Source organism: Acipenser ruthenus, chromosome 22, assembly GCF_902713425.1.
Source record: "Acipenser ruthenus chromosome 22, fAciRut3.2 maternal haplotype, whole genome shotgun sequence".
Classification (NCBI taxonomy): Eukaryota; Metazoa; Chordata; class Actinopteri; order Acipenseriformes; family Acipenseridae; genus Acipenser; species Acipenser ruthenus.
The window spans coordinates 24,281,054-24,301,285 of record NC_081210.1 but is presented as its reverse complement, the minus strand read 5'-3'; the positions used below and the strand labels follow the sequence as shown (position 1 = coordinate 24,301,285).

The window sequence follows — 20,232 nt, the reverse complement described above, 5'->3', positions numbered from 1 at the left end:
ACCTGCTACTATAAAGTGACCTAAAAAAATGTTTAAAGAGCTGACATTTTATTAGTAAATGCAAAAAATATAATCCATGTTTTGCATGGTGCGGTATGTATTTGTCTGAATAAATATGATCTTCAATTTCTCATTTTAAATTTTATGAAATAGTTCATATTAATCAATTTAATAGTTCACTCTTAAAAGCTGCACCGATTTGTATTCCACAATTACTATGTTCAACATCACCTGTATTATCAATTACCTGCCAGATGTTTCTCCTTAGTTACCCTGAGCAGCACGAAGCAACGACAGGCCCTGCAAGTGGTTTAAATAGCTACCAGGAGATACCAACACCGTGGGAGGGGGCACCAGACTGAAAACAAAATAAAGTCATTTGAAAGAAGAAAAAAAAAATCACGAGATGTGTAATAACAAAATTATTGCTTTATAACTGGAAAACCGAAACGTGAATTATTTTTTTCCCTTTTTTAATTTATTTTGTTTAAAATATAAATTTTGGTCTTACCCAGAATGTCAGAGATCTGTTTTTGTTCAAGAAGGTCGGTTTGTATTTGTGAAAAGAACAGGGGTGGTCGAGAAAAAATAAAAAGTGGTTAAACAACTAATAAACCTGTTATTGTTATGACCGTAAAGGTTTTGTTACATCTTTTATTCAAAAGTATGTGGTTGTGTTGGAAAATTAGCGACAATATTGACAGAATGTTTTTTTTTCCTCACAAATTCACCCCCGAGAGGTAAATGATTGGACGCGCCCTTCAAGAGGTTTTTTTTTTTATTTTAACTATGGGTCGTGAAGTTTATTTTACTTAGTTCTCTTAAACATTTCTTATACAGTACAGCACAGATGAAAGAATAAATATACGTGAATAAGTCATATTAATCATGTGTACTGATAATATATTTCAATAAAAATGTTCTGTCACATTTAACTATTTACGTGAACTCTATGGGGTACAATAAGCAGCCCTTAAGACACATACATATGCAATATAAAGTGTATCATAGACATGTAATCATAAATAATGTGACTAAACCAAAGGCAGTATAATTGTTGCTTTTTATTAAGGCTGTTAAACCAAAAGAGGAAATGAATAAATTCTGTCGATTCATTCTTACACTTAAACTTAAACATATACATGTGGAACCTTCTTTAACTTAAACTACCACAGTTGGTGAAACAATACATTTTGGGTTGATTTTAAGTAAAAGACAACTATGCTACAAGGAAGCATGCCGTAGAGATCAATTCAGGATTAGTAAAAGCATTAAAAACCCTTTCACTAACTCCATGGGTACCCTGCAGCTGTGAACCCATATAAAAAGTTCGGTCTAAAAAATGGCCCCAGCATGTTCATTGCTGTATACCATGGCAAAAGTTCAGCTAAAACATGGCCAAGCATGATTCATGACAAAGTATAGGAAAGCAGTGCATAGTATGTAGTATAGGGAGTGTACTTTAAGCATAAAGTATGTACACTTTCAATATAATAATACTGTTTTTGACAAGCAGTACTATATTCCTACATGCAGACCTGTAAAAGCACACTAACATATACAATACAAAGCTGGGAGGAGTGGCTCAGGAAATCCAAAGGGCTTTAGACAACATTCAGAATCGTGCAGAAAAGATGCACATTTTAATGTTATGCTGGTCAAAAAAAAGGTAGGATTCCAGTACCAAATGTGAGGTGCAATTCGAAAAGGGCTAACAGAATGCTTGGTTATACAGCCAGAACTAAAGGAATTAAATCAAGGGAGGTTTGAGTAATGCGTTCACTGCCATCGCTGCAAAAAGTACATCGCAGATTTGGGTTGAGGTAGACTTGATCCAAAGTCTTTCAAATCCCCAAAGGAGCTGACGAAATGAACTCTTGTTACTATTCCGAGTGCTGCACAGAGACCAGGAGCAGAGGAAACAGTTGGAAGTTAGAGCTCATATTGGAGGATAGGTAGGAAACCCTTTTTATTTTTATTTTTTTTTACACAAAGACTGATGAATGAATAAAATAGGTTACCCTTTTTTTGGTCCCGAGACAAAGTTCTGGGATCAATCAGACACGAGGAACCGAAGGAGCAAATCGATGGGCTGAAAGGGCCTCACACTAACTTTTCTAATGTTCTAAAAGCCTGGGCAGAGTGCAGCAATTACAATTCAATATTAATAAAGGTGCACAAGCCAATAAACTACAGGAAGGCTGTATTAATGAAGAGTCGCTTACTGCACTGCCAACCAGCAGTAGATAGTATATTGTATCTAAAATGCAAAAGATGTCTTGAATATAATCCCCCTCCAACACCAACTGAGTGGTAAGGGGGAAGGGAGGACAATTAAGGAGAACTGCAGGAAACTGTTTTAAGTACTACCAAAAGGGAGAGCTGTGTAATATGTTGTGACACATACAAAATCATAGGAGACAGCTCAATATAGAAATGTGTCTAGATACGCAAATACATTTTTAACAGTATTGAAAAATTCAGCAAACCAAGAAACGTAGGCCTTTCCTGTTAGAATTCCTTAGCAAATGAGGTCATCTGAGGATCTCAACAAACATGCTTTTTAAACCATATGTATGTGTTTACTTACAAGAGACAAGTATCAGTTGTTTTTTGTTTTTGTATTGTCCAGAGAATTTATTGCAGTTCCCAAAGTCTAAAATAAGACACTGGAAATGTGTTACAAAGAAAAAAAAAAAAAAAAAAAAAAACACACACACACATTGGCCTGTATGTCTTTACTGGCTGGGATATCGGTACACGATTAGAATGCAAGTTAAACGGTGCCTGCAACAATTTGAGAGATGCCTGTGACTGCGACCCTGATAATGTGTTGTTCCAAGGGCTCCTTAGTTGCTTGCAGACCTGTCCCCCACCCCCAAACTAACACACATAGTAAGCAGCTAGGGCTCCTTGTTAAAGTGTCTTTGGTCTTAATAGATCATTTCCTGATGATGCAGTTTAAAAATAAAAAGTCTACGCCATTTGGTAAATACATTTAAAAAACTTAATTATAGAGTGATAGGTGTAACTACATGGTATGTCGTTTGCTGAGTTAAAATATTTAAAAAATAATAAAAAGTTGTCTCTTTGTCAGTCTCTGGGTCACTAAACACAAGATTAAACAATTGCTGCAAGTTCTACAATGCATCTTGAAAATGTATACCAAAATCATTGCGGTTCATATGAGTCACAGATCTTCACTTAAAACAGACATAGAATACAGGAAGTGACATCACATTTCTGGGCAGAAGAGCAAGGTATCTTACAAAATATGTGCAGCATAGAGCAGAAGCCTTCCTTTACGCAATAAGGAGACAAAACAAAGACACATATTTGAAGTGCTTTGCACAACTGCATATATTTTTCACTGTGCCTTCAATAACAATGTCATTAAAAGATAACTTGTTACATCAGGAACTGGGGAATAGTTAAACACAAGTTAACAAGGGACAGCAGGGTTTGTATTAGAGGATTGTTTTGCATTGTGACCTGTAGAAGTGTCCTCTTTTGAACTGTCACACCAGTGCTACACACATCCCTCACTCATGTAACTATTTTTAAACTGTGTCAGGCATTTGGTTATGCCCCTGGTGTGCCCAGCAAAACTGTATTTCCAGGCCGAATCCTTTTTTTAGGAACCCTTTTTGATAACCAAATTCAGGCTCTTTCTCTCCCTCCCCCCTCTTGCTTTGAAGCTCTGTCTCCTGAAATTCGGAACTGTGAAGTCATTCTGCCCAATTCAGTCAAGGCTACACTCTTTCCAGAAGCGCAGACTGGCAACACAGGGGTTAACTCCATAGCCAGGAGCTGTGGAACAATTAAAGGGATACAGTTCAGCAGCTGGAAGAGGCATGAGGTGGGGGGCAGAACTGGGAAGTGGCAAGGATCATACAATAATAATGATTGTTTACAAAAGGTAACAAAAAGAAAAACAAGAAAGCTAAAGAAATAATAGCCAGGCAGACTATACCACAAGTACGATGCCTTTAAACAGGGAAGTTTTGTGGTGTGGCCGGTGAAAGTTGTTGAACATCATTTACATAAACACAAGCCGTTTAAAAGCAACATATTCCTGACAACCATCAGTGGGGTGCCCTTGCCAGCTGAAAACCTTTCAAGCACCAGATTGACTGGGGAGATATCAAATGGCAGTAAAACTTGTTCCCACAACCTAAAAGAATACACACACACACTATACCAAAATTGCAGTACTTCACGAGAAATCATTTTTTTATTCTAGTTTTATTATGCATGTTGCTTTGTCATTGCCAGTTTACAGTGCTTTGTTCCCTTTGGGCCACATGGTTACCCTGGTCTACAGAGTTGATACAGTTTAGTTTACAAACACCCCCCCCCCCCAAAAAAAAAAGTATAATCTACAATAAATTGCGAAACAGATGATTGCAAGTAAATTTCCTGTACGTGACATTACCAGTATTGCTGAAAGAAAAACAATAAAAAGGTATAGGGACTACTCTTACTTTAGAATAAAGAAAAGGAAAATGAGAAGGGGAAGGGAAGAAAGAATTAAAAAAAACAACCACACACCACACATTCTGACTTACTCTTTGAAAGAGTGTTAGGCTTAAGAATAGGGACAGTGCTTGTCAAACAAAGCTTGATATGGACCCATCAATGGATTGGTTCCTCCAGGCTGACTCTACCTTGACATACAACGTAGAACCCAAAAACAACCACTAGAAATCGACAGCTTGAAACAAGCATGCATGAAGAACCACCTCTTAAAGGACTGGGTGCTTTCCTAGAAATACATTTAAAAAACAAATTTACAGGATAGTTCTGGCATGTTCTAGCACAGGCACATAACAAAGCCTTCAAAAGGTTCAGTGGTTTGAAAATGGCTTCATAAATACAGCATTTACCTTGTGGTTTGCAATAAGATATGAAAACAATCCGATAACCAAAATAGGTCAGGAACAGCCTGGGAATTAGGTTTAAGATGTAGTTGGTAATTTATGATGTTCAGCAATAACTTAAAACACACAAATCAAGGGAAAACTTAAGAAACCAAGTCACGTAGACAAAAGTGTTGGTAAATGCCAGTGAAGTTAGGAACAACAGTGGATATAGATCCATTTCACAAACACAGATTAGAATTTCAGACTATTTGTTGTTACCTTAGGTTAGGTTATCCAGACAGAAGTGCTAAAATCAGGGTCTGTGAAACCAGCCCAACTAGATTTTTTTTTTTTTTTTTTTTTTTTTTTTAATTTAATTTAATTTAAACAAAACACATAAGGAACTACACACAGATCTCCAAAGCAGAGTTTTAAAAATGTATATAAAAATAAAGGGATATCAAGCCAGTAATCCAAGGACAGGCACATACCACATGCTTAAAGGCTTCAGCCAGGAAACCCAAGCAATCGGTATGAAGTAGTCTGTTTTAGACATCAAGCCTTTTGTGCACCAAAGCACTAAACTTTGCAAAACAGACAAATAAACCAACTCTATAAAAAAGGTCAAGTTGCTAAGATACTCAACTATTTTAAAAGCAGTACACTTGATAAGAACAGGCAGCTCTGAAATCAAACTGCTGCTACTAAATCAAACTGCTTTTCTAATTTATTTTAGATGATGATTTGAAACATCTGTGGATCTCCAACGGGGAGAAAGAAGACCCCCTGCTCAGCTATATTCCCCCCCTCCCCTCCTTCCCGGTCTACAGAAATATAGCTGCGCTTCTGTTTATAGGAAGCCCTTGGTCCGGCTATAACTCCAGATGTCGCTGCACAGCTCTTTCTTTACAAAACAGAGACATCTAGTGGTTCACAGAATTACAAAATCAATAGACACAGAGTTTCACTTAGATTTGGGGAAAATTATATGAAGACAATCTACTGGAACATATTTCTTTCTACGTTGGAGAATGCGAATGCCATTTCCAGGAAGAAGGCGTGCCTGGGGTGAGCACAAGAAGATAGATCTGGAGTACGGAAGAGAAACATTATTATATATAAAAAATTATACAAAAACACAGGCAAAGACTTAGTCTAATTTTATTACCACTTTTTTTTAGTAAGTAGCATTGACAGAAGACAACACTGGGATCATTCAGGAAACCAGTAGAGTGCCTGGAGTTTAACAAAGCAGTGGATAAATAAGCCTCGATAGTCACTTCATATTCAAAGAAGCCTTTGATAGCTCAAAATAGAGTTGGCCCTGGAGGACACTGCCTTCACAAAGTGATGGAAGAAAACCTTCAGGACAGTCATTTCCAGAATAATGTTTACCCAGGGGAAGTACAGCAGTTTCTCCCATTCCTGGTTTTGATATGTGCTTGATTAGCCCCAGTGTAGAGGTAACAAGTTCAGGCGGGTCTTAAACTCGTAGCAAAACCAGGAATGGACTGAACTGCTATTCAACGAGTCTTATTTCAATAGGAACTTCTAGCCATCTTTTAGCTTAGATAAATCAAAACGACACGCAAGACACTTGTAGCAGAGAACACAAATACAATGTATAACAATAACAGGTTTATTTTTTTTTTTGTTTTTTTACAACACTGATAAAGATAAATCTGCACACAATTTATCAACGTACACCATGCAGGGACTGCTATGGTCCGTTAAAAATGCATAAGCGTGATTGTGCTGCCCGTAGAAGAGATAGCTAGATCAAGCCACCCTCTAACTTGCCAGCTGTATCCATGCATGGATTTATCAGGACTTGTGACCTCAGGTTTGTCCAATCACACTCTCATTACCTGGAATACCCAAAAACAATGACCGCACAGTGGAAGTCTCATTTCAATCCCTGTTGAATGAAAGCTGTGGTTGGCAACCCCCTAGCGGATAATTGTCGTGGTTCACTTCCATGAGAGATCGAATCCAACCCATGATGAGCTCATCCGGAGGGAGTCGGCAGTCAAAAGCATAGGAGAGGCCTTGAGTTTGAAATCCAGGGACCTGGAAGGGGGGGGACACCACACACACATTTAAGAAATTGTTGCCCAACTTTTCTATTAAACCTTTTGTCGTTTCAAGGGCATTAGAAGAATCCTCACCTGCTAGAACATCTCTCAGCAGAGCAGGTGTAGAGGCCCACCCCTCACTTATATTTTCTTCAAGATGGAGTTTGCTCAAATTGCATGCAAACATTTCACACATAAAAACCATTTCAAGGAAACCATTAAAATACCAAAAAATCTTCTATGTCAGAAGGTAGGAGAGAAGATTAATACAAGAAACAGATTTAAAATCAGCTGCCATCAAGAGGGGTGCTGCAACACCATTAAGCAGGCACACTAAAGGAGAGCTTTCCTCTACAGTCACATCTCTGCAGGGTTAGTGAAACATTCTGGATGGAGCACACTGTCGAGAATGTTCAGCGAGAACTGAACTAAGAATTCTGAATCAATCTTTACTTTGCGCCCAAGTTGACATCTGAGTTTATGGAAACTGTCCCGTTGCCTGTCTAAATAATAAATATATATAGCAAAAGAAAACAAATACACACTTCTCTACCTCCAAGCAAGTACAGACTAAGAGATGGATTTGATTACTTTAAGGAGACCCCAGCTAGATTGGGTTTGCATGTGTGCCAGCACAGTAACAGGGCAGTGAAACAGGTTAAAAATGTCTAAATGGAGTACAGAGCCTACCTGTGATAGAAGGGAATCCCTCTCCCCAGGTCCAAACAAGTTCTGATGGTCAGCACAACTGTCCTTGAAGTTTTCATAAGTTTCAGCACTCATCTGGTCCAAAAGATGTTGTCTGTGCAACAGAACACACATCTATTAAAAAAGAAAACTATAGCCAAACTGTGGTTAACAGCACTCAGCTTTCCTGAAAGCACAATAACGTGCCTATGAAAACGACTCGGCAGCATATTGCTACAAGCAAGGTGTTAGTCACCTAACATATCACCTCCATCCATTCGACACAGCTGGCAGTCCAGTGCCAAGAAGCACCACATTGCCGGTCCTCTCTTGCACCAGAGCAGAGGTGATACGCAGCAGTAGTTTATAAAAAGGGAGCAGTACTGGAAACTATTCCTTACGGAGCTGGTGCAGAGTCCCATTCATAAAGCTCCCTCCCTAGTACCTACAGCTGGTCCAGGTTCTCTCCAGGGGGGTCCCAGGTATGCAGGGTTCTTCTCCAGAGTCGGATCTGCATGTCCCACGAGCGGCGGCTGTACTTCTTGTATTTGTTCGGTGTCCGCGGGTGTACATTTGGGATTCTCATCTTCCTGCACAAACAAGAACCCGCATTACACCATCATTCATCAATCTGCAATACCCTCATGTCATTCAACAGCTATACTGTGCAGAATGCAGCCAAAATGTGAGCAACGGTGGCATGAACTTAAATAGGGGTCCAATGCAATTCAAGTGATTGGGGCAGCATTCATCTGAATGACTTCATTATACCCATTTCCTTCTGTAACAATGTCAAATCTTATTTTAGACTGGCAGTAGTAAGTAACAAGTTGCTACAGGTGGAAATATGTACTTTGGGACCTCTTGTATATACTTCTGGTAGCCAATGGTGTTTTTGCCATAGTCAATCTGTTTCTGTCGCCGGTTCAGAACTGCCTCATCGCCCTCACATTTTAACAGATCAAGGGGTTTCCGGGACGTCCTGCCATCATGGGTCCTGGAAGATAAAGGTTTTGGATGAGATATATATTTTGATTTAAAAAAATATATATAATTAGGTGCAGGCAACTGGGATGTGAACTAGCCAACAGATGCAATGCAAACTCATTTTAAAAGTCAGAGGAAAAATGCTGTTACCAACAGTGTACACAATAGTCTAAAGTCAGTTTTAAAAAATAAAGATAGCATGAACACACTTGGTTATTAACATGCGTTTCTTTCAAAGCTACACATTTCAGGCCTACATACCGAATATAGGATATACAGAAAAAAGGAATGACCCAACATGGATTAGACAGACGCCAGTACTTCATTGAAATGCATTGGGAATTCCTGTCTTGAGAAACTGTACAAGCATACAAATTAAATCTTAAAAAGATGGAATGTTTCTGACCCCCTGCCATCCAGATCGTCTGTCCCCACTCCAACGCTGACCGTCGACAGCTTGAATATACAGCGCTCCAGGATTGAAGACCTGCCAAGACATACAGAAGCTAATGGAATCTCAAGGCAGAGTACGAAGCGTTGAAACACATGCAGGCGCACACAAAACAACAAGGAGGGTTTAACCTTTTTGGTTCAGGGGTATTTGGAGAAGATAGTATTGATTCCTCGGTCACTCCAGAACAGTCTGAGCCAAGCTGCGGGAGGATAGTGCCAGATGATGGGTTCCTGCAGACAGACAGACAGACAGACAGACTTCTACGTGGTACCAACCCTCACATCAACCTTGTAAGGAAATGGTCAGATGGTAGCTTATGGGGAAGTATTTGGGACTGTGCTTGGAGCAGACCGTGCCATATGAAACACAGAGATTCCTGCAAATTCTTTAAAATACCTTTTGAAGAAAATTCAGCAATTTGTATTATATTACTTACATAGGGGCAGGAAAAATGCTTAACAATGACAAAGGCCTGTTAATAGCAGTACTACATAACAATGTGGAGCTAAACGTTTTGACAACATGACAAGATATTAATTTGAGAGACAGACAAAAAAAAAAAAAAAAAAACTTACCTCACAAGGCTATTGTAAGCACTGTTGCAGCCTGGGAGCAGCCAAGGTTCTGGGAAAGAAACCCCAGACAGACCATCGCACACCGCCAGCTTTCTGTCCGGGGAGTGTAACTGCGTGGGTACTGACCACGGTCTGAAAAGAACGGGGCAGACTAGGTACAGGAATTTAAAAGCTGCGTCAATTTGTATGCCGTATGTAGTGGATGTAGAACTGCCAGCTACCACGAATGTCCTCAGACATAAACATCTGCGGCAGCGCACTGAATCATTTCTCCTACTAGCTGTGGTGTCTATCTTACTGGAATTTGTGGCAGCTAAGCAGTTATTTAAATAACGTATCCGAAGGAAAAGTACCCAATATTTAAGATCAGTCTGTTACTGGGACAATTTAAAGCTGCACAAGCGTTTTTAATTTTAACAGATCGTTTTGCCATTAAGATTCAGCAAGACCTTCAATTTAAACCCCAGTTATGAGCGATGTAAGCAGATATACAACAAGACATCGGTTTGAAATGCAGAGATTAGGCTACACCACTGATAACAGCTCAAATTGAATTCAGTTGACCAGGTTGTGAAATGCGACGATCTTAAAATTAAACATTATAGTTAAATCAAATACCGGATTATAACCCATTCATACTACCTGAATAATACAAGACGCAGGGGGATGGCGTGAACGACAACACCTGCCTGTGTGATGACCGCCCATTATTATTATTATTATTATTATTATTATTAAAAGTAGCTTGAATAGGGCACGAGGTTGCTTGGGTCATCCAATAACATGTATACTCAGATAATAAAGATAACGTGCACTTACAAAAGTGTTACATGTAAAAGCTTTTTTTTTTTTTTTACCCTACGTTGCATAACATAGGTCCAAAACATCAAAGATGTACAGAATTAGTGAAAACTAAAACCAAATAATCTAATCTAAGGGCCACAATCATTTATCCAGATCGACAATAGTGCATTGAAATGGAAACATGCAATAAATATAAGACTGATGAAGAATATCTATCTAAATATAAAAGTTAAAATATACATGTTTTGATTTATAAAATACAAATAATAAAAACCTGTGTTCCAGTAGATTTTGCAATGATTTGTATCCCGATTCAGACATGTTCTGTAGTCAGGATTTTTTGTAATAACAGAAAGTCAAAGGAGACTTGAATCACGTTTAAATCACCCGCCAGTTTATCAAAGAGGGCGTGGGGTTTAAAATTAAGATGAAGTGGTTTGCAGATCTGCAACAGGTGTGTTGAGGGAGGGGGGCTTCTGGAATTATTCAAACAAAGGGCATGGACCACTGCCGCTGTCCCAGGGCAGATTTGACTGACAAGAAGGTCACCCAGTAATTTCTGTATTAGTTCTACTTACCACGCCCCTAAATAAAGCAACGCCTTCTGTGGCAAGTATTTTGATGGGCGTACAAAGTAACGAATTGGCAAGCTTAATTTCATTGTACGTCTCAAAACGCGTTTCGTAGTTTCTACGCTACGGTGGGGTTTGCTCTTATTGGCTAAGCTTTGTGCGAAAAATTTTAAATCCTTTTTTTTTTTTAAAGGGCAAGTTAGAAGGGAAGGCTTTGTAAGTTTCTGTATATGATAAACACAACTTAGTTTTTACTGGAGTACAAAAACGTTAATATTTCTCGATCGAGAAGAAAGATCACGATTGGAGGAAAATAAAATCAGCTACACGTTTTAATGTACAGAATTTATCGTGTGTCAAAAATCTGCGGGAGCGAGGGCATTATTTCGCCACACTGGAAAACAAATGGCAAAGGCAAGCAAACACAAACCGGGTTTATAGTTTAATAAAGTAACACATGCAGGCATTTATTACATTTTTCAAAATTAAAAGCAGGCATTGTGCGTCACTCGGCTAATGCAGTGTTATTTACTTTTGAATTCAGCGTCGTAGAACTAAACAATACTATTGTCAACAATACAGAATGTAATAAATTGCTTATTTGTATAAGTTTTAGAGAAATTATTTTATATTGAAAACAATAGCATGCTTAGAGAGGCAGGCAGGTTTGCGGGGCACCAGTTTAATCCGAATAGACGAAGGCTACTTTTGTAAAAGGGAACAGGAAGTCGGTGTAATTTGATATATTTTTTTTATCACAAATTGTGTTAATCACAAACTCGAGCTAAAAGTTAGATGTAAACTATCACGACATCAAACCGCTCACGACGGTGTCTTCACGGGTTTTGTTTTATCTTGATCACAGGATATGTTCCAGGTTAGTTACTGATTTTAAAGTTAGTTAGTTCACTGTTGCGAGTTTATTTTAATTAGCGGGGGAGGGTACGGTGTCCTTCACAGAACAGTACCAGAAGCAACTCCTGTCCGGGAAAAGCAAAACATAAGGTAAGTGCTGACTTGAGCAACATGTTATTTATGATGCATCTTTTCCTTATTTATAACTATGTAGCGTTGTTGTTTTTTTAATGATCTGCTAGTAATTCGTTTGGATTGTTAAAAAAAGAATGGTTTTGTAACAGTAGCTAATAAAGCTGAACACGTTTTGGGCTAAGTGTCTGAAACTTCTACCAAAACAGTATCCTACAATACAACTTTCTAAACCCTGAGTCTTTGTAGGTTTTGTTTTAGAGCAAAACCTGCTCTATATGCTTGACAAAGTGAATTTCAGATTCAATTCCATTTTAAATGGTGCATTATCAATTATAAAATGGATATGCACATGGCTTAATTGGGACATTGTTACTGGGATGTTATTACAGAGTCCTGTGAAACTGTGTTATATTGATGTTGCACACAAAGTGAATGACAGTAGACAGTGTTTAATGATCCGCACTGAAATTTGTTATGTACTCACTTATATGTATCCATTCGTTTGTGTCTGTTTTCCAGTAATGTCTGAGAACCCATCCAGTGGCCCAGGCTCCAGCCTGAGCTTTCGATCCGGCTGCAGGATGCTGCTGAACCTGGTCAGGGAGCGGGACTCGTTTGTCTCCTCTCCAGAGAAGACGCTGTCTCCCATCACTGATCTGGCTAACAACTTCAGCAACCTCAGTGCATTCGCAGGAGGGTAAGGATCACTGTAAACTCATGAGTTACTTACAGGGGTGCTGGTGGAATGTGGGACTGTGTGAAGATGAGTGCTCTTTTGCATAAGAAGCCACTAGGGCGATATTCTCAGGCTCCGCCACAGAAAACCGCAAAGGAACTTTTTAGTTGTGTTGGTAAATGGCAATTACTATGCAACTTACATTCTGGACATTTCATTGCGGCCACCTCAGATCAGTGCATGTATTCAAAAGCACTAAATGTGTGAAGCTGCAGTCCATCCCATGCATTTTAAAATTGTAGGAACACATCTCTACTCGTTTTACATTCGGTGCTGTTTTCCACGATTCCTGTTATGAACGTGTCGATGCTGTTTTGATTTCAGTGACACTCCAAAGCGCTGCCTGGATCTCTCTAATCTGAGTAGCAATGAGGAAACCGTGTCGCCCCTAACAGCATCACCAGACACGAGAGACTCAGGTGTGTTATGCCTTTTGATAGGGACCCGAGAATCATGTTGGACTCATTTTCTGTTTCCAAAGGCTTAATGCTTTGAGATTTGTTTCATGCTTTTCACACACCTTTTTTTTTTTTTTTTTTTTGCAATTCAAGTTTGATCATGAGTAGAAAAAAACCCAAAAAAAAACTGTTTGTGCCAGCAATGCTACAAAGCTGCTGACATAGTGACTTCATAGGCACAGGCTTATATAAACACTGCATGATGTTTACAAACCAAAGAATCAGAGATGCCAGGTCTCTTGCGTTCCAGGTATGCCTGGTTTGTCTTCACAGAAACTCCCTTTACAAGCCTAATCTATCTTTTTAATTTCTTTGCAGATCATCCGGTCTCCCCTTGTCATTTGGAGTCCCCTGTACAGAGGTTGAGACAATTAAAAATCATGTTAAACATAACTTCCTTCTTGGGCCATCAGTCTGACAGCTTCTGCTCTTCCAATCTGGGAGTCTAGGCTCGTCTTACATTCCATGTTCCAACAGAACTCTTTGGTGTTTCTTACATTCCCCCGACTAACTGTTCCTGCCTCCAGCCATTTTTAGTTTCAAAACATAATTGTAATGATTATATCATTGCCATTAATCAAGGAGGGTGGGGGGTGCGGTGCAATGTGTATTTCTATTACATTGTTTTAACAGTGATTTAAGGATTTATTTTTTTTCTGTAATATGGCTTTCAGATGGGACGCTGGGTATTTAAGGCTTTTCTTTAATTCCCCAGTTGCTTATTAAAACACTAAAAATAATGGTACGGCTACTATCATAGTAGCGTATGTAAGAGGCAGGAACAGCGAGAATGTTAAGGAAGTGGAGTTTTCTAATGCTGTATTAAAAAAAATGACAACGCCATTCACACTTTGTGTAAATTGTGCAGCATTTAACACTTACAGTTCTGTGCCAATGTCTTATTAATACATTCCAAAACAAATGCTGGAGTCACCGGATCCACATTTCAAAGAAGACTTTTCGGTTTAACTTCAGCCTATTCTTGTTGAATGTCACATCCTGTCTTCTGAAAAAGCAATGTTTTTCTTCCTCTCCTCCCACAGACATCAAAAGGTCACTCCAGAAGCAGACTCGGTTAGAAGCAAGTGAGTATCATGATAATGGTTTTGATCACTGTAAACCCTTTTTTAAATTGTATTCTGACATTTACATTAAAGCATGCGTTTCAGTATTGCAGGTTCTACTTTTGTAAACTATAGAGGTTCATTTATTTCTACAAATTGCTAATCTCTCCTCTAGACATCTTAATGATGAATTCCAGACTGCTGATCCTCTCTGTTTCCCCTTGCTGCCCATAACTGGGTAGTCACACTGTGTATCATGCATTGTATTTTTTATTTTCAGGAAACCTCACATCAAACGGTTCAAGTGTATACTGGTAAGCATGTATTTTATTCAGAGAGTCATCTACTGAAACCCTAGAGATCCAAGAGTAGCATTTTAGCTTGGCTGCAGACTCCCCTTGTGTCACAGTGTCTACTTGCCAGATTTAGAAATTGAAAGAGTAGATAATGCAACTGAATATGGGAACTGTAAGTGTTAAAGCTGTATGTTTTAACATTTTTTTCTTTCTTTTAAGCCCAATTTACTATGTAGCAGTCCAAAACTTAATGACAATTCCAAAGGCATGCAGCTGGGCGTTATGGACAGCCCGATGTTTAATAACAAAGAAAATGTAAGTTTGAGCAAGTTTTATTCACTGTATTTGCTGTGATTTATTAAAACATCCACTAGAGGGCAATGTGGACATGTAAACGATTACTTTATGGCTTCTTATCTGTGTTGATACAGTGTAAGAAGTTTGGCACGCATCATGATTTTTTTTTATTTCATGTTATTTCACAGGTTCCTGACTGGTTCAAAAAGCTCAACAGAGCTGCTCCCCATGCTCTTGATCTTCAAAACAGAGATTTGGAGAAACCTGAATTTCACAACGGCTTGCTCATAGTAAGTCTAACATCAACAGCAGACAGAAGTTGTTGCCTTGTGTTTAATAGTGTAGACCGACAGCTGTGCCTCGCTAGTGTTTTGTTTCTGCTTCAGTTGTCTTGATCTGGTGGTACTGCCCATATTTGACTGTATTGCAGCCGGATGTCTATGTGGAGGAGTGTGAGATGAACGTGCCGTGCAGTCCCATAACTCTCGGGGGTTTTGAAGAGCATGATGGATTCATGGAGATTATCAATGGGGATGAGCCAGAGGTATTGCTATGCTCCTGTTAAGTCTTTTGCTGCACAATTAGAGGTATTGCAGGATTAGGTGTGCTTTGCTGCTAGGAGGGTTTGAGCACTGTGTGTCTACCTGAATATTCTTTCTTTGAGCTGTTTCAACATCGTGGAAAATAAACACAACTTTAAAACACGTTTTACACAGTATACACATTTGTTCTACACAACATTTTGCTGATTTCTTTTAAAAAATTTTTCGGCCATCAAGACTGGGATTCTGTTTAGTCACAGATGGAAAGTGCAGGTTAGGTTGTTGAACCTGATTGTTTTTTTTTTTTTTTTTCCTGCACTCTATAGAATTACAGGAACGCAAACATATCTTCCAGTATGGCACTGCTGTTGTCTGATCCCCTAATGAGCCAGGAGATGGATTTCTCTGTGAGTACAGTCTTTGTTGTTGAACCAAAGTGTCCATTGCAAACTATTTTTATTTTTTTATAGAAATGCAGTAATAATAGTAAGACCTTCTAATATTGTTATTATAGCAACACAGTTATGGTAAATTGAATAAAATAGTTTAGCGGTTCTGCTTTGCCAGCTTGTAACGCTGATTTGTGCTCTCTGCTGTCCTGCAGATCCAGGCTCCCAAACACAGGCCCAGGAAGGGGCTGTTCAGGTCTCCCTCCATGCCTGAGAAGCTGAACCGGCCGATGCTGAAGAGAGCAGGGCGGCCGCAGGATGTGGAGACCCCAGTGAAAATCAAGCGCCGGAAAAGCATCAGCAGCCCCATCCAGGAGGAGAGAGAGGAGGAGGACATGAGGACACAGGTGAGACTATTCACTGTCCCCTTTACATCATTTCAGTAGACCCACTAGTATCCAAAAACCTTTCAAAACCGTTCCATTAAATTTTTTTTGTACAGTAAATCTAATGATTAAACTTGCAAATCCAGTGTCTGAAAGGTTATTGGTAACTGGTGTTATTCACGAGATACAGACTGCTGCTTTGTTTTCTGCAGAGATTGTTGCTGAAGAAGACTCTCTCGCTGTGTGATGTAGACATCAGCAAGGCTCTAGATGAAGACGTGGGCCACAAAGAGCTGATCGGAGATTTCACTAAGGTAAGAGGCAGTCTCCTTACTGTTTTGGTTTTAAACCATACAGTGGTTTATTCTGGGTCAGTTAAATAAATCTTATTGGAGATGGCAACACTTACTTATTTTTTCAAAAAAAAAAAAAAAAAAAAAAAAAAAAGTGTTCAGGTTTCTTTGCACTGCCTGTCTGATTGGTTGTGTTGTTTCTCCTGCAGGTCTACGCCTTGCCCACTGTAACGGGGAGACACCGGGATCTCAAATACATCACAGGGGAAACTGTGAGTGCTATGCCGAAATGTCTTTTAGCATAGTTTGTATCAGATGGCTTTTACATTATAGTTTGTATTTTGATGGGCAGCTGCTCTGACCTCTCGTGGGGTATCTATTGAACATCACCCTTTTATATGAGCCCGATTTATATAAATTAACTAAGTCACAGGTTTGATGAAGATGGTAACACAATGTTACTTCATGACCTCTTGGATACCCCTGCTGGCAACTGTTTAACTAACATCAGATGTCTTCTGAATTTTTTTTTTTCTGAGTTGTTCCAAGTTAAATGACCTGCCCTTAACTGTTCTCTGTAATTGGTAACACATGGTTTGATGTAACTCCCTTCCCCTGAGCCTAACCCCCTTCATGTTGTAATAGATGGCTGCTGTACTCTGTGGAGAATTCAACAGTCTTATTGAGAAGTACTTCATCCTGGACTGCCGCTACCCTTATGAGTACAAAGGAGGACATATAAAGGTTAGTTAAGCACAAGCAGGCACATTTACAGGTAAAAACATAGCAAGCCAGAGATCATTAGCTCAGAGATTTTGATAAGGTGGAAAGCAGTGTAGGCGTTGGGATCATGGTGTTAAAAATCATTGAATAAAATGTGATCATGTTGCCATAAAAGATGTAGAGCTGGATTTTACACTGCCTTATTAATTTGGGTTGAAAATGCCCCTTCATGTCAATTTAAATTGACCAGTTTTAATGGATATGCTACATGAAAATATATGTCATTTAATCACAGAAAGTGTCACAGAATTAAAGGCATCAAAAGTATACCACTGAGGTTTATCAATATTCCTTTTTGATCTGTGGATGTGAATGTCTTGACAAATACCCTCAATTGTTTTGTATTTCTTTTGTTCACCAGGGGGCGCTGAATCTCCACAAACAGGAGGACATTTCTAATTTCTTCCTAACAAAAATCATCACTCCCACGTCGGAAGATAAACGCGTTGCTGTCATCTTCCACTGCGAGTTCTCTTCTGAAAGGGGGCCCAAGATGTAAGGGATAGTTTGTATTGTGCTGTGTAATAATGGTGCCGAAGTAGTGCAACTTGAACCCAAAAGCAAGCGCCATTTTAAAAGCAATTCTTCATAACTGTGTTAAAAGCAAATGGTAAAGACATGGACACCTCTCTAGTTTCTCGTACCTGATGATTCACTGTTCCCTTTTTTTTTTTTTTAACCTTTTTGTGACATTAAAAATTGCTTCTGGTAGGTGTTTGTTACAACTCTTTATCCTTATTTGTTTTATAGTCCTAAACTTTAAGTATACCACGTTTTTCCATCACAATTGAAGTCGCTTTTGCTCTGTTACAGTTGTGTTTGTGAAGTGAGAAGTAATCAGTAACCCATCTTCATAAGTCTGTCGGTGTTCCCTATAACCCAGGTGTCGTTTCCTGAGGAAGGAGGACAGGAGTGTGAATGAGTATCCTGCGCTCCATTACCCTGAGCTGTACATCCTCAAAGGGGGCTACAAAGATTTCTTCCCTGAATTCAAGGTACGAGTCCATTTCTGATGCATGATGAAATCTCTGCAAACGAAACAAGCATGTGAAACTTTGAGCGTTGCATTTTTTTTTTTTTGTGTACATACACTTGTCCTCCAAAATAGAATTTGGAGAACAGATTAAAATATGAAAAAGTATACTCGGTCACAACCTTTTCCAGCCAACCAGATCACTTTGTTACAATAGATAATATCACTATGCACTACTGCTTTTCATTTCAATAGTGCATGATTTGGAACTAATCCAAGTTGAAGAGAAACATTCTGTTGCTCTGGCAACCATGGAAACAGAGCAAGGTAAGAGTATGAATAAAAGGAATGATTCAAGTGTAAGAGGAACAAGAAAAGAGAACAAAACACATTTTAAGGTACTTTTCTGTGAAGTAGCGAACAACCTAAATTATGGTTCTACCTTAAACAAAGTATTGCTTAAAAGATAGATCACTGAAAGATTTTAGCATAGTATTGGGTAAGTTTGACCAGCTCTTCGGCCTGAATATAGATACTCTGTCTCTTACTACACCCTATAACCCAAAAATGAGAAAAGAACATGGACTCCTTGGCCATTCCTGACTTCTCTATGCTGAGAGGAGTAGCCAAGAGCTCGGAGGAGTTTTGGAAGTTAAGTGTGTGTTGGGTAGCTTTTTAACCCTTCCCTTTGCTCTGCTGTCCAGACGTGGTGTGACCCCCAGTCCTACTGCCCCATGCACCACGAAGACTATAGAGATGAGCTGCTGAAATTCAGAACGAGGAGCAAGTCGTGGACCGGGGAGCGGCGACGACGGGAGCAGATCACACGGCTGATGAAGCTGTAAGACGAGGCAACTGAGGTGGAGGGGGGGGGGATCTTCTAATGTAGATGGAATTAAAGAATATTCCGCTCGCACCAAATGATCTGTGGATCTGAATGGATTCCATTTCTACCCTGCGCTGTACACGGGTAAAATGAAATCATGTTGGGTTGTATGAAAAATAAGATTGTTAGCATAACTACAATCATTGAAACTTGCAGCTTTCAGCCCTGCACATCATCCAACAGCCTGATTTCTGTAATTGTTTTTATAGGTCACTTAACAGATGTAGTGGGTAATAATGTGCAGATTGATCTCAGAACTTGCTTATTGGATTGCTTTTTTATAATCATTTATAGATTTGGTATATTTGCTGACGGGAATCTTGTATTTCAGACAATTAAATGGATCGAGGTATGATTGTCCTTTTTAAAATCCTAATATGTAAATCGCTTTTTAGTATCCCTAATTTTAAATTTTGCAGTGTTTGTGTATGTATATGTGTGTGTGTGTGTGTGTGTGTGTGTGTGTGTGTGTGTGTGTGTGTGTGTGTTTGTGTGTATATATATATATATATATATATATATATATATATATATATATATATATATATATATATATAATATATTTCTAAAACTTTTGTTATCTACATTAAAAAAAAAAAATCAATCCTATAACTTTCTGTATAGACAGATAGATTCCTAAATCTGTGGTACATAAAGCCCTTCAGAGTTGCATGGTGCATGAGCCAGTAATTTGGAGAAATGTTGGCAATTCTAATTTGCAGGGTACTATTACAGTTCTGCTCCAGATCAATAGACTGCCGATTTTACTTTTGTTTTGGTTTTGTTTTTTTATAGAGAGACTAAAGTATGTAAGATTTGATGTTTTCTATGTCTTGTGTTGAGTGGGGATATTATTTTTAGTTTCTGGTGCCGAGTTTAGGTGCAGGATACAAAGGTTCACAGAACTATTGGTATTATTATTATTTGTAGAATATCAACACATTGAGGTTCATCAACTAGAAACAGATCATCTCCTTCTCTCTGAAATCCAGCTGTGGTTAATCCACATTCAATCAACCGTCTAGTAAATGAATGCATTTCAAGAGGGACATGTCTAGCCTTTAACAAATGTCAGCTCATGCCCTGCTTGGCTGCACTCCTATTACATTACAATGTTTTTGTC

General features: G+C 38.9%; 3 protein-coding genes across 5 annotated transcripts in view; 1 reads left to right on the top strand and 2 right to left on the bottom strand.

Annotated features, from left to right (window-relative positions):
• The window catches only part of LOC117431813 (protein FAM53C-like), a 29,719-nt gene extending 29,363 nt beyond the window's left edge, over positions 1-356 (bottom strand). Inside the window, exon 1 of one of the 2 annotated variants that reach the window (XM_034927119.2) lies at positions 248-356. The gene's annotated coding sequence lies outside the window, so the exon portion shown is untranslated. Of the gene's footprint in view, positions 1-231 lie in introns of both variants that reach the window. The other variant, XM_058996197.1, reaches the window with a different exon arrangement.
• A 6,131-nt stretch (positions 357-6,487) lies between these two features.
• Positions 6,488-10,854, bottom strand: LOC117973821 (oocyte-specific histone RNA stem-loop-binding protein 2-like). Of its 2 annotated transcripts, none has more exons than XM_034927122.2 (8): positions 10,719-10,854; positions 9,641-9,772; positions 9,194-9,295; positions 9,018-9,098; positions 8,478-8,621; positions 8,074-8,214; positions 7,628-7,739; positions 6,488-6,932 (listed from the first exon to the last, which is right to left on the bottom strand). In XM_034927122.2, exons 1-8 carry the CDS (start codon positions 10,763-10,765, stop codon positions 6,774-6,776), a joined length of 918 nt encoding a protein of 305 aa, XP_034783013.2. In that variant the 5' UTR covers positions 10,766-10,854; the 3' UTR covers positions 6,488-6,773. The 2 variants fall into 2 exon arrangements, with proteins under 2 accessions (XP_034783013.2, XP_058852179.1); XM_058996196.1 differs by having other exon boundaries at positions 8,499-8,621.
• A 232-nt stretch (positions 10,855-11,086) lies between these two features.
• On the top strand, positions 11,087-19,582 carry LOC131699458 (M-phase inducer phosphatase 1-B-like). Its single transcript, XM_058996195.1, has 17 exons — positions 11,087-12,021; positions 12,526-12,703; positions 13,067-13,161; positions 13,519-13,561; positions 14,244-14,285; positions 14,545-14,578; positions 14,780-14,875; positions 15,046-15,147; positions 15,288-15,401; positions 15,726-15,806; positions 16,004-16,195; positions 16,387-16,488; positions 16,677-16,739; positions 17,113-17,211; positions 17,612-17,745; positions 18,134-18,245; positions 18,928-19,582. Exons 2-17 carry the CDS (start codon positions 12,528-12,530, stop codon positions 19,066-19,068), a joined length of 1,626 nt encoding a protein of 541 aa, XP_058852178.1. The 5' UTR covers positions 11,087-12,021; positions 12,526-12,527; the 3' UTR covers positions 19,069-19,582.
• Positions 19,583-20,232: the final 650 nt, after the last annotated feature.

Excerpts from the sequence above, each read along its gene's own strand:
- LOC117973821 (XM_034927122.2), bottom strand. The coding sequence starts at position 10,765 with ATGTCTGAATCGGGATACAAATCATTGCAAAATCTACTGGAACACAG. Across the intron at positions 9,099-9,193 it reads AATACCCCTGAACCAAAAAG|GTCTTCAATCCTGGAGCGCT; the intron begins GTTAAACCCTCC and ends ATGTCTTGGCAG. Across the intron at positions 7,740-8,073 it reads GGAGAGAACCTGGACCAGCT|ACAACATCTTTTGGACCAGA; the intron begins GTAGGTACTAGG and ends TCTGTTGCACAG.
- LOC131699458 (XM_058996195.1), top strand. The coding sequence starts at position 12,528 with ATGTCTGAGAACCCATCCAGTGGCCCAGGCTCCAGCCTGAGCTTTCGA. Across the intron at positions 13,162-13,518 it reads ACCAGACACGAGAGACTCAG|ATCATCCGGTCTCCCCTTGT; the intron begins GTGTGTTATGCC and ends ATTTCTTTGCAG. Across the intron at positions 14,286-14,544 it reads GCAGACTCGGTTAGAAGCAA|GAAACCTCACATCAAACGGT; the intron begins GTGAGTATCATG and ends TTTTATTTTCAG.